The sequence below is a fragment of the Pelodiscus sinensis genome, chromosome 6 (genome assembly GCF_052426305.1).
Source record: "Pelodiscus sinensis isolate ZL-2025 chromosome 6, ASM5242630v1, whole genome shotgun sequence".
Classification (NCBI taxonomy): domain Eukaryota; kingdom Metazoa; phylum Chordata; order Testudines; family Trionychidae; genus Pelodiscus; species Pelodiscus sinensis.
The window spans coordinates 59,998,842-60,011,155 of record NC_143057.1 but is presented as its reverse complement, the minus strand read 5'-3'; the positions used below and the strand labels follow the sequence as shown (position 1 = coordinate 60,011,155).

At 46.7% G+C, this 12,314-nt stretch overlaps 2 protein-coding genes across 5 annotated transcripts in view; one reads left to right on the top strand and one right to left on the bottom strand.

Annotated features, from left to right (window-relative positions):
* Positions 1 to 6,095: 6,095 nt before the first annotated feature.
* Positions 6,096 to 10,422, bottom strand: ATG12 (autophagy related 12). The gene is made up of 4 exons (XM_006134484.5): positions 10,217 to 10,422; positions 9,766 to 9,902; positions 8,352 to 8,414; positions 6,096 to 8,045 (listed from the first exon to the last, which is right to left on the bottom strand). The coding sequence occupies exons 1-4, from the start codon at positions 10,386 to 10,388 to the stop codon at positions 7,986 to 7,988; spliced, it is 432 nt and encodes a 143-aa protein (XP_006134546.2). The 5' UTR covers positions 10,389 to 10,422; the 3' UTR covers positions 6,096 to 7,985.
* A 105-nt stretch (positions 10,423 to 10,527) lies between these two features.
* The window catches only part of AP3S1 (adaptor related protein complex 3 subunit sigma 1), a 44,753-nt gene continuing 42,966 nt past the window's right edge, over positions 10,528 to 12,314 (top strand). The window contains exon 1 of one of the 4 annotated variants that reach the window (XM_025190376.3): positions 10,528 to 10,748. In XM_025190376.3, the coding sequence (XP_025046161.1) occupies positions 10,680 to 10,748 (69 nt within the window). In that variant the 5' untranslated portion in view covers positions 10,528 to 10,679. Of the gene's footprint in view, positions 10,749 to 10,827; positions 10,959 to 12,314 lie in introns of those variants that run through there. The other 3 variants (XM_006134482.5, XM_075931980.2, XM_075931979.2) reach the window with 3 other exon arrangements.

Here is a 12,314-nt window from a genome sequence, read left to right as displayed (position 1 = left end):
TAAGGATATAAATTTTAAGAGTTTAATGTACCAAAGCACATTAAGGTCATGCTCCTGAATATTAGCTTGCATTTGAGTAGTCCCAGTTAGTGAAATGGAACTGCTTGCATCCATTAGCACTTAGCCATGGTGACTGGCATTCTATGAACAGGTATATCATGCTTTATTTTGGGACCACAGACTTTACCCCAGAATCCATAACTTGCTAGACGACTAGATTCAGAAGGAGGACTTAGGCAACTTAAGCATAGGTGCTAGAAATACGGATTCTGCTGCACACCCTGGCTTTAAGTAGTTTCTGTTATACACTGGGTTTACAATTTGGTTCAAGGGCTCTCAGCACCTCTGCACCTAAGTGCCTAAAGTGCCTGTTAAGTCCAACACTGGCATTCACAGAACCAACCCTCCAGTTCCAAGGGACTTTAGGAGTTTACAGAGTTAGGAGCCAGCCATGTTTTCACTTAAAATACCAGAAATGCCCAAATTTCAGTGGCTGGGCATGTACACAATCACCTACATCCTGAGAATGTCCAGCAGTCACCTAGCTCATTCCTAAACCTTGGTGGAATTCACAAACAAGGTCCCCCATCCCCACTTTCTTGCCTGGGGCCTAATTCAGTTGGCATGCTCTGAATATGGCTTGATTTCCTGGAAGAGCTGATGAATGGCTTTCTTGTAATGAAGTGGGATATGTGGGTTTGAATCCCCACTCTGCATCACAAGGAGCAAGGACTTGATCCAAAGTTGGAGCCCTAGCGAGCGGGTATTCCGGAGTGGCTTCCCCTATCTCTCTTGTTGAAACTATTCCATTGTGTATGTATAACTTTAATCAGGAAAGAGATAATAGCTCCAGACAGGAGGGGCATGTGCTCCAAATGCCATGGCCAGGGGGGCAAGAGGCCAACCACAGATGGGGTAGGGTCTAGTGCGAGGTATCTACCTCCCTCCCCCAGTTACATGAGCTAGATTCTTCATGAGCACCTCTTTCCTGCACTGGTAAATTCTCTCTCTCTCTCTCTCTCTGAGTCCTGGAGATTACCAATAGAAATAAGTAGTACATAATCAAGCTTTATGTGATTAAGAACTTTAGGACTAGGCCCAAGATGGGCGAGACTTCTTTTAATTTCCCCTCAGATTAATTGTGATGTCAGTGTTCCCTATTTTTTTCCCACTCATGTGCAGAATAAATTTTGTTATGCACACTGAGGCATGTGTGAATGTGCACCAGTAGAAACACATGCTGCCTACTATGAGCACTCTGCTAAACAACTGAGCGGTATTTAAATATCTGCTGGGTAGCTACCCAACTGCTCATCTTACAAGGAACACAGATTCCAGTCTTCAATTTCAATGCTCCACAGAAACACAATTCCCACATGAACATAACAAATACTACATTATCCATTAAATGATTATTAAGAAGCCATGTTTTCCAATTCCCAAGACCAGGTTTACTATAACTTTGTTTCCAATTTAACTATTTGCTCTTAAACCTAGAAATGCCACATCTTTGGCACACTCAGGAGCCTCACCAATCACATTTGGTAGTCATGAAACTGTATAATGACACTGTAACCATCATTTAATAGTGATGCTACGAACTAATTTAGTTCTGTATCACAATGCACAAAATACATCTAGGCTTCTGACAGATGTGCCACACACTCTTGAATAAAGTGAGAGTGGGCAATTTCCTCTTATTTTGCTTTAAAAAAATTAAGAAGCCAATAGCAATATTAGAGAGCAGAAAACACAAGTGCTCCATTGATGGGCCCATGATGTGTAAGATTTCCTTTAATTCCCACACAGATTAGGTCTGCCTCCCTATCTTAATGTGATGTCAGTAGTTCCAGTCATCAACCTTAAAGATTTAATTTTATAATAAACCTTAACTAGTTTAATGTATTTCAGTTTGTCACCTCTCACTCATTCTTACTTGTTTTCCATTTGATGCTCTACTTGGTACTCTTTTCAATTTAACTATGCATTTCTTCAATTGTACTGCATTAACTAAGTGTTGTTTAATCTATACATAGATGGAAGATTATTTTATACTTGCATTACTTTACACTTCATATTTCACTTCATGACTGGGTGCCTATTCTATCAAAATTATCCTGCCAAACCTTTTGTGTTTCTGAACCACTTCCTTCATTTTAGGCTTATCTGTAAATTGAGATACAGGTTGAACCTCTCTAATCCAGCACCCTCAGGATCTGACCTGTGCTGAACCAGAGAATTTGCTAGACCACAGGAGGTCAATATTGTCTTAACACTTCCACTGCTTACTGGGCTCTTAGAAGACGGTTAGGGGTAAATCTAATATATAAAGGGGAATGTTTGTATGTTTGTGCTCTAATAACTTGGACACTATAGCTTTGTCTACACTAGCGGCTTCTTGCATCAGAAGTATGCAAATGAGGCTAAGTGTGGAATATCGCTGAGCCTCATTTGCATACCTAATGAGTCACCATTTTTGCAGAAGAGGTTCTTGCTTCAGAAGGAGCTGTCTACACTGCCCCTTCTTGCGCAAGAAAACCCCTCTTGCGCATTGCCGTTATGCCAATTATTTTCAGGAATAACGGCAATGCGCAAGAGGGGTTTTCTTGCGCAAGAAGGGGCAGTGTAGACAGCTCCTTCTGGCGCAAGAACCTCTTCTGCAAAATGGCAGCTCATTAGGTATGCAAATGAGGCTCAGTGATATTCCACGCTTAACCTAATTTGCATACTTCTGACACAAGAAGCCGCGAGTGTAGACATAGCCTATAAGACCTACCACAACCAAACTTTCCATGGGATAACCTTTCCTCCAGGAGAAGGTTTTAAGGTACTGTGGGAGGGGAGAGATGAGAGACCAACACCACTCCTGGGGGCTACACGGAGCTTGGCAGTGTGAGGAGAAGCGGCTTCCCCACCATTGCTGGAAGCACATGGAGGCTCCTCTTCAATACTGCGATTGGCTCGGGGCCCAGCGGCCGATCAATGGGCGGGCGGGTTGCTGTCGGGGCTCGCTCTAGGTGGAGGGGGCAGGGCTGCTGTTACCGCTCAGCTGCCACTTCGAAAAAATGTCTGGAAGGAGGCATATCAGGGACCCAGAGGTGAGAGTGGGGGGCGGGAGGGAATGAATGGGCAGGGGGCTGGTCCAGAGGGGCTGGACCATTGGGGGGGCATATAGGGGGAAGGCAGGATTGGGGGGGTAATTATTGGGGGTGGGCTGGTCCGGGGGGGAGCAGGATTGTGGGGGAGGGCTGGACAATTGGGAGCGAGCGGTGGGAGGGTAGGATTGTAGGGGGATGAAGGAAGTGGGGCTGGACAATCCTGCAGGGAGTGAGTGAGAAAAGAAGCCCATGGCGGGGGAGGGAGGTTGGGTCTCCTTTGAGGGGCACTGGCCCAAGGGGCAGCACTGGATGAATTAATCCAAGGTGGGGAGAGATGGGGGAATCCCTCAAATCTGGGCACTAGTCCTGGGTTTCATACTGGATGATCCTGGGGCTAGGGTGAGAGATGCAGTCCATGGGAGGGGCAGCTGTTCAAGGAGGTGGTGCTGGAGGAGGGACTATAGAGGTGCCAGCAAGCTCAGGTAGTTGACTCAGTTTCATCAAAAAAGATGGGAGGAGAGTTTGAGGTGTCACCTTGAAATCTCTCAGATTCAGTTAGGTCAGCCCCATTGATTGAGGCATCCCTATATTCAGCTCTTGGATGAGAATTTGCAGACCCAGCCTATCCCCTACTTCCCTACCAAAAAAACATTAGCTTCCACAAGGATAATTAGCAAAAATAGCACCTGATAGGAAGCAAAACATTGCCCTATTGAAGAGGGGCCTCTGTATGCTTCCAGCAATGGTGGGAAAACAAGCCATGGGCTACGTCTAGACTGGCATGATTTCCCTCAAATGCAACGGGAAAGTTTTCCGTTAAAAGCATTTGCAGAAAAGAGCATCTAGATTGGTACGGACGCTTTTCTGCAAAAGCACTTTTTGCGGAATGTTGCTGGACCAGAGATTGTCCACGAATGTTGCTGGATCAGAGATTCGACCTGTATTACCCATTACAACTGTGACTACATCAATTAAAATATATTTTCTGTGTGGCTTCTCTCCTTGCCAGATTCCATAGACCACACACTTCTGGCTCAAATTCTTCTACCTACTAGCCATATATTCACTCACCTTAATGAGTTTAGTAACTCACCTTCATGAAGTGTATAAAATAATCTATCATTTCAGACACAGATAAAGAATCTCCTCTTTTAGGGAGGAACTGCTATCACACTGGTTCCTGAATGATGTCATATGGATCACTTGTGGTCTTCAGAGTGATTTATTGTGGTCAATGGAGAGCTAGCCACTTGATCACTGCTAGAAGCAGCTGGAAACAGGAGGAACATCCAGCAGTATCTCTGACTGTACTTGGGACTACTGCTTCATAGGGTACGTCTAGACTACATGCCTCTGGCGCCAGAGGCATGTAGATTAGGCTACCCGACAGAGTAAAATGAAGCGGCGATTTAAATAATCGCCGCTTCATTTAAATTTACATGGCTGCCGCTTTGAGCCGACAAACAGCTGATCAGCTGTTTGTCGGCTCAAAGCGGCAGCCATGTAAATTTAAATGAAGCGGCGATTATTTAAATCGCCGCTTCATTTTACTCTGTCGGGTAGCCTAATCTACATGCCTCTGGCGCCAGAGGCATGTAGTCTAGACGTACCCATAGAGAGCACAAAACACAAGTGCTCCATTGAAGGCCAAAGAAACCACTAACAGTTTATGAAAGTTCAGAATAGAAGGGAACAAAAGGAAGCCAGGTTGCATGTCCAAGAGGCAAAGAGAGAAGAGGATTAGGCAACTGGATATTATTTCTTTGGAAATCAAGAAATAGAAAAGCATACGCAGATGAGAAATAAGAGGGGGAGATTAAAAGAACAAAAGTAGTGTTCTCTCCACAAGACAAAACACTTATAAGCAGTTACCAATATGAATACAGTCTAGTTTAATTTTTCCTTGTAAGCAACTGCAGCCATTTTTGAATTTTGAAGAGAATCCCTGTTACACCTTGAAGTATAGTTTTTATTACATAGGAATGTGATTTACACTGGAAGTTATGCAGACTGTCAGGATTACCTGCACAATTCTGTGTATCGTTAGCTTGGAAGTATTTGATCACCCTGGATTAAAAAACCTGGTACATGTGAAGAACTGTATTTAAAGGCATTTAAGGACTAGCATTCCCTCCCAGAAGGACAGAATAAGGAGGAATTCACAGGAGAGGAATGAAAATAAATCAGAGAATCTCCCTAGACTTTTCCAGTTAAAAGACTGAAAGAACAGTTTTTAGCTAACAAGTGAGAGAAGAAAAGAAAAACGGTCTTTAAGTCTATAAAAGTGCAAATGCAAGGACAAACAGGAATGATTTAGTGTGGCTGAAAGGATCTGCCAAGTCCTGAGGGGAAAAAAACATGTTACTAAGTGAGTAAGAGGTAGATGCTGCATCTTGGCAGGGGGTAGACTAAATGATCGGCACTGTCCTTTTTAACCCTAAGTTTGAAATAGGACAAAATTAAGCAAATTTAACACATATGTAGAACAGATACCTAACAATGAGATCTATTAGCACTATAAATCCCACCCATTCCCTCCTCAGGAGCAAGAGAAACACTATTCCTTGCTTCATTTAAAGCTGAAAAGTTTAAAACTGAAAGAAACCATCCTGCAGTGGTGGGTGGATGGATAAGATGACATATCTTTTCCACCTCTAGCTTCTATTCTTTCCTTTTTTCTGCTTCTTGCATAATTCCAAATGGCCTTCTGCACCACACCAGTAGTTTGCTTAATTAAGACAATTAAAATAGACCACCTCAGTCTAAAACTAATTTAAGAGACCCTCAGTCATGCTTTAACTCCTAGCCAAATACATTGCCCACAGGAGCCACAAGCTTGAGTAACCTAATCACAGGTGTTTAACAGGCAAAAGTGATAGAGTCTTCAGGTGCCCTCTAGTGGCTGTTTTATGTTATAATTGCTTCATTGTAACCCAACAGTTGGCTTTGAAAGGATAACATTTATTTTTCTGGTTTTGAATTTAAACAAAGGGACAGTTGTTTAATTGTTTTAGAATGCAATGTTTTTGTATTTATTGGAAAATAAAAACTTCATAAATAATGAGTTATAACCTGGTGTATATCAGTTTTCTAAAAATATGGTAATTATTAAAATTATTCATTTGGAAACAGATTTAGAACACATTCATAATCCTTCAGAATTCCAATCTTTTAAATACTCAACATATTTGCATACATTAATGGGTTGGTTGCAACGATGGTAGCTGAAATCAAAGAATTTTGATCTTAGCTTTCAGCATTAAAAATATCCAACCACCACACATTTGATTAAAACATCCTAAACATAATACAAATTATGCATGCACAGGATGTAGCCGCACTTCTAGGGAAGTGATTTGGTAAAGGAATGTGATTAAGCCTTTACCCACCCCTTTAACAGAGCTGTTTGGCAAACTTCCCTTCCCACACATCAGGCGTCAGGGCACGGGTGGGATGGAGACTCGGTATCTTTCTTCCAATACTGGAGTACCAAGTCCTCTTTAGGAGGATCATTTCCTGTGATGTTGTCACAATAGCTGTTGTCACAATAGCCCAAAGCAGTGTTCCATTTTTCTTGCTGGAACAGTGACTGTACAGAAGGTGAAGCAGGAGCACAAGTTGAAGCATGCTTATAAGAGGCTTTAGCAATCCAACATCTATTTCCGTGGAACTGAAAAGAATCAATACCTGGATCATTCTCTTTCTGATGTTGCTGGTGGGTAAAAGCAGCCAAGCACATTTTTCAAGCATATTGTAACTTTGGTGAAAATATTAAACAATTAGGATAATTCTAAGAAACATGTTTCCTGCTATTGCTAAGTCAGCAGCCAGCAGAGGAGACTAATGTGGGGAAAGAGGGAAAGACCTGGCACTCACAGGAAGGGTGCAGCCCCCGACTCACCATTAAGGGAAGTGGACCAAGTCAGCCTCAGATGTTTTGCTCATCCAGAGCACTGTTCCAAAGGAGAGAGTGGGACTGGCCTTGAACTCGCCAGCGGGAGTGGAGCAGCTGGAGCTGCCTCGCGTCTCTTACCCTGCTACTGGAGGTAAAAGTGCGCCTGTATGTGAGAGGGTGTCAGGGGTTGATCACTGCTGCTGCTGGCACCAGCCCCTCTAGCCCCTGTGATGATCTCAATTGGGGGAAGAGGTGGGACAGGACAGAGCAAAGGCGGGACAGAGGCAAAATAATGGCAGAGGTGGATGGGGGTTACCGTGCCCCCACAATGTGTGTGTGTGTGTGTGTGTGTGCGCGCGCATGCGTGCACATGTGTAGCTGGTGGCCTCTTAGGTCTTCTCTGACCAGTCACCTTTATTTTTTCTCGTGTGCAATTGTTTATATATGTTACTTATGAGACAAACCCTATAAAATGATTTCCAGGAAGTGAGGTACAAGTGGCACACTACACATTCAAAATAAACCCTTCACAACAGGTAAGAGATTAAACTGCACCTAATAGATATGAACATTATCTCTGTATACATGTGCAATGAATATCCCTCCTATGAAAGGGAAGCCATATCGTCAATACAGTATTCAGAGCAATGCAGAGTTATGCAGTTCAGAAGGCATGAAATAATTATCTTTTCATATATTGCAACCCAGGAGCTTTGCAACAGGAAAGATGTCTCTATTCTACAGATGACACATGTAAAATTATTTCTATACCACAATGATAAGGAAGAAAGGCTACTGATCACATACTTCTATGTAGCTCTTCTTTTATACAAGACATTGGCATCATTCTGTAGATAAATGCACAGAACAAAACAAATTCTTAGGCAGTAATGTAAAATTCTTTTCAGTATGTCCATGGACATTGTTTCTGAAGATTACCATCCTTTTTCTTTTCTGGAGGCCAGTCCTAGATATCAATGGCTGCTTTCCACTTATCCCCATGCTTGAGATTTGCAGTAATGAAGTACAAGTTTACCATCACTTCCAAAACACTATAGGGGAGGTGGTGGAGGAAGAGAGAGCAGAAAAAGAGAAAAGCAACAAGAGGTTAGATTACCAATAAAGCAGTCCATTTGTGAATTAAATCTTCACTATTAGACAAATGCAACATTTGTCATTAGACAAATGAAACAGTGTCATCCGTTATTAATATATTCACACAATAGCCATGATGTTACAACAAATTCATATCACCACTTTGGGTACAGCAAGCATACAGTGGATTTAAAAAGACAGACAATTATTCAGTTAGTTTTTACTAAATAAATATTAACAACAATACTAAAAACTGAAGTTACCTCATATAGTGTCCCAACTTCCTGATCTGGAGAAGGAGCAAAGGATTGATTCACATATATAAACTGTGAGGGAAAATAACAGACGGTGAAAAATCTGCCTGGTGAGTTGATCTTCCCATTTATGAGGAGTACTTCTTCAACCCTATATCTGTCAGGGACAAGGTGAAAGCTACCTTCTGTTCCCCATATTTACCTCAGTTTACACATTCAAAGTTCTGCATCAAAGCTACTGTTCTTTAGGAAGAGAGGTACTGCACGGAACCTAGCAATTCTATTCTTTAACTGGCCAACAGGGACTTTGCTAGAATGCCAAACACCCAGAGATGGGTTATAACACAGAAAGCCCTTTGGAGATGTTCTCCAGTATGCTGATCATGTCAGTGAGGCCCGCCTTCCCGTTCTCTAGCATTATACAAGTGCATAAGGAAAATTCAATTGCTTTTGTTTCAAATAAGGTTTTTGAGATTTATTTTCCTGTGTGCACTATAAGTGAGGTGTTTCTCCTTCTGTTTTATTATATCTTCCATATCCTGTTAGACAGCTGAGTTTGTGCCCAGCACAACTAGGCTAACCTAATGTAAATGTGGATGCAACTATGCCAATGGAAAAATGTTTATGTTAACATAGCTAACTTTGTTTTTGGAGCTGATGTTCCTCAGAGGGAAATACCCCTTCTCTCAATGCAGGCTGTCTACACACTCCGGGGTGACGAAAACCTAGCTATACCAAATGTGTACAGGCTCCATAGTCAGCAAGCACAAATTCTCAGGTTCCCTTTGGAGAACCATCACTTTGTACATCATCACTGTACAAAGCAGCAACTTAGGCAATTGAGGTCACATCTTCACTTTCAGGGCATCCCCACTATAAGTCGCCTTGGTATACATCCATTCTGCACTCAAGTCATTGATGCTTGTAGGAACAAACAAACAAACAAACAAACAAACCCCCAACCAAAAAATTGGTGCAAATGAGTTGGGTGTGGGGGAGAAAAATTTGCTTTTTTGGACCATATCTTGGACTTATAGCAAGGACAACCTGTACTGGGGGATGGATGCTATGGTGATCAAGCCCCCATGATTCGAGTCAGTGGGTCTAGTAAAGACCAAATAAATTGAACACTGAGGGCACCTCCATCAGCACTATCAGGAGGAATAAGGGAAGTCAATGGGAGCGCATTGACTCCAGCCTCAGAATTCACATAGCTGGAGTTACATATCTTGCATCGACTTTGCCCACAAACATAGACCTGGACTTACAAGCAGCCCATAGCATCCCAGTACTGACTGCAGCTTTGCCAGCTCCACAGCTGCACCTCTCCACCTACCTGCAACCCCTGGGATTACCCTGGCACGTCTACATGACACCGAGCTGTGGCAGCTGGCCCGGAGGCTGCACAAGGCAGGGCACGTACCAGCTGCTCGGAGGCCACCAGCTTGAGGAACTTTTTGATGAAGTCAATGAGCCCCTGGATGGTGCGGGTCCGCTCCACCGCCCACTTCTTGGTCTTCATGATCGGCGTGTCCCCCACGGCCTTCAGCAGGATGTCAACTAGGACGGAAGCGAAGACTGAGCGCGGGGAGCGATGGAAACCGGCAGCTGCCGGTGGGACGCAGGCAAAGGGAACAACCCCGGCGCCAGCTCACTCCCCCCCGCACCCGGGACATGGGACCGGCCGCTGGGCCGTGGGCCCGCTCGCGACCGGGAGATACCAACGCGCCCGCAGCATTTCCTCCCCGCCGCACAGCCTCTGCTTTTCCTAATTGGCTGAGCAAGCTGGAGTGGGCGGGCCCATTGGCCAATGGGCCTGGCAATCTGAGCGAACGCCCCTTCTCGCCCCGCCCCCAGGGGAATCATTCTGTTACTTTTCTTCTTGGTATCCTCGGCGGCGGATTCCTCGGTCACCGGGGAGCCAGCTGAAGGGGGAGGCGGCTCAGCAGCCCCCACCGCGGCTCCTCTGTCCGAAGACTCTTCCACACACTCGCCTCGGCCCCCATCCTGAGGAGAGACCGGTAGCTGCTCCTCCACTTCAGACATACTGCTCCCGGACAAGTAAGGGCGGAAGTGACGCTGTTGCGTGCGGCACCATATTAATTCCTGGCGGTGATCACGCAGGCCGCAGAGCAGCCCGCCCTCTGGCGCGTGTTGACTATCTCAATGAGCGCTGCCGTTTTCTTGTCAGGTGACTTGGTGTCACGTGAGTAGCAGGAGCGGTTCCGTTTCCGCCCCGGGCAGGAATAGTGCGGGAGCTGCTGCCAGAGCGAAGGGGGAGGGGCAGAGCTCGCAGCGACCCGGCCGGCTGCAGCGGCCCCCTCGCGCCGCCTCACCATGATCAAGGCGATTCTCATCTTCAACAACCACGGCAAACCCCGGCTCTCCAAGTTCTACCAGCGCTATGTAGGGGCGGGGCTTGCGGGCCTGGGGAGGGCAGGCGCCGCGCGCCGGGGGGGGGTCTCTGAGGTTGGCCGCGCCCGTAGCGCGGGGCAGGCTGGGCCGCGGGAGGCGGTTGGGGCTGTTAAAATGCGTGACGCGAACAGCCGCGCACCCCCGAGACGTGTCAGCGGTCGCGCTCTGACAGGCGGGGCGGCAGCCAGCTCCTCGGGGCCGGTGCGTGCCCCCCGCTGCCACCGGCAGCCTGCGTGTAACCCGTGGGCCCGGGCTCGTGTCTACACGGACACACGCTCACATTCCTGGCTGGGAGGCCAGCGGGGCAAGGGCAGTATGAGGCGTGGCCAGGGCAGCTGGGCGGGCTCTGGGGCTGCCCTCCCTGTATTAGCCCTGGAGGATGGTGCGGGTTTTAGCTTGCAGGCCTGTGGTAGCTCAACTGAGGGGTGACCCTGTGCTGTTCTGTCCCTTCCCGGCACCTGCCAGCCTGAGCCCTGGTAAGGATGCTCCCGAGTAGTTGACCAGTCAATCGATAAGAGTAGGCCAGTGGTTGCCTGTGGTAGATCTTGGAGTCTCTGGCAGGTGATCCTGAGTAGTTTGGCAAAGAGGCTATCAGGTGCCAGCACTTCAGCTGCCCCCTCCCCACACTGCTACGCACTTTTTGCCTTGGAGCTGCCCCTTACCCTGGGAGCCTCCTGCTTTCTGTGCAGTGCAGGGGAGGGACAGGAGGGGTGCTGAAGTTAGGGTGCCCCCTCCCACTCTGTATCCTTTCTTCACAGAGCAGAGAGGGGGCACAACAGGACTTGGGATGGAGTTTGCTGGCTGCTTTTGGAAGTTGTGCAGGGTCAGGACAGGGGTGAGCCTGCCGTAGCCTCACTGCACCACCACCCAGGAGTCACCAGCCTTGCCCAGCTGGAGCCCATGTCCCATCCCTGCTCTAGCCCCGAGCACCCCTGCATCCAAACACCCTCCCAGACCCTGCTCCTAGAACCCCCTCTGACATCCCAACTGCCTGCCCCAAGCTTAGCTCAGAGCTCCTTTCACATTCCAGATCCCTTAATCCAAGACCAGAGCCTGCACCCCAACCCTCTGCCTCAGCCTGATGTAAGTGAGTGAGGATGGGCAAGAGAGAAAAGATGAAGTGAGCAGGGGTGGGAAAGAGGCAGAGCAAGGATATTTATATTTGAGGGAGATCTTGGATTGCACTTAAATTTAAAAAGCAATCTCATGCTCAAAAACGTTGGAGAAGTTGGTCTAGGCTAATGAGTTAATCTAATCGATTACTTGCATTTCACCTCTCCTCCCTCCCCCCGTTGCCTCTATGTGAGACAGCAAAGGGGGCGAAAGCAGGAGCCAGTGCTGGGAATAGCTGTCTTAAAAACTGGTTCCTCAGTGCACCAGCTCTGCCGTACTGCCTGATGCCTCAACCTTGTGCTGTTGCCTCTATCAGAGGCAGCAGCATGCTGGGAGGGGGGGGGGGGGCACAAGAGACAATAGGGCAAGTTGCCACAAAGCAGCCTCTGTCTGCAGTCAGCACTAGGGCAGCCTTCCCTCCCTCCCACAGCCTCTCTCTATAGG

What these genes read in the sequence shown, in the direction of transcription:
- ATG12 (XM_006134484.5), bottom strand. Translation starts at nt 10,388, where the DNA reads ATGTCTGAAGTGGAGGAGCAGCTACCGGTCTCTCCTCAGGATGGGGGC. An exon ending in CGAGGATACCAAGAAGAAAA is followed by an intron (nt 9,903 to 10,216) that starts GTAACAGAATGA and finishes CTTCCGTCCTAG; the next exon opens with TTGACATCCTGCTGAAGGCC. An exon ending in TGGTGGCCTCCGAGCAGCTG is followed by an intron (nt 8,415 to 9,765) that starts GTACGTGCCCTG and finishes TTTCCCTCACAG; the next exon opens with TTTATATATGTGAATCAATC.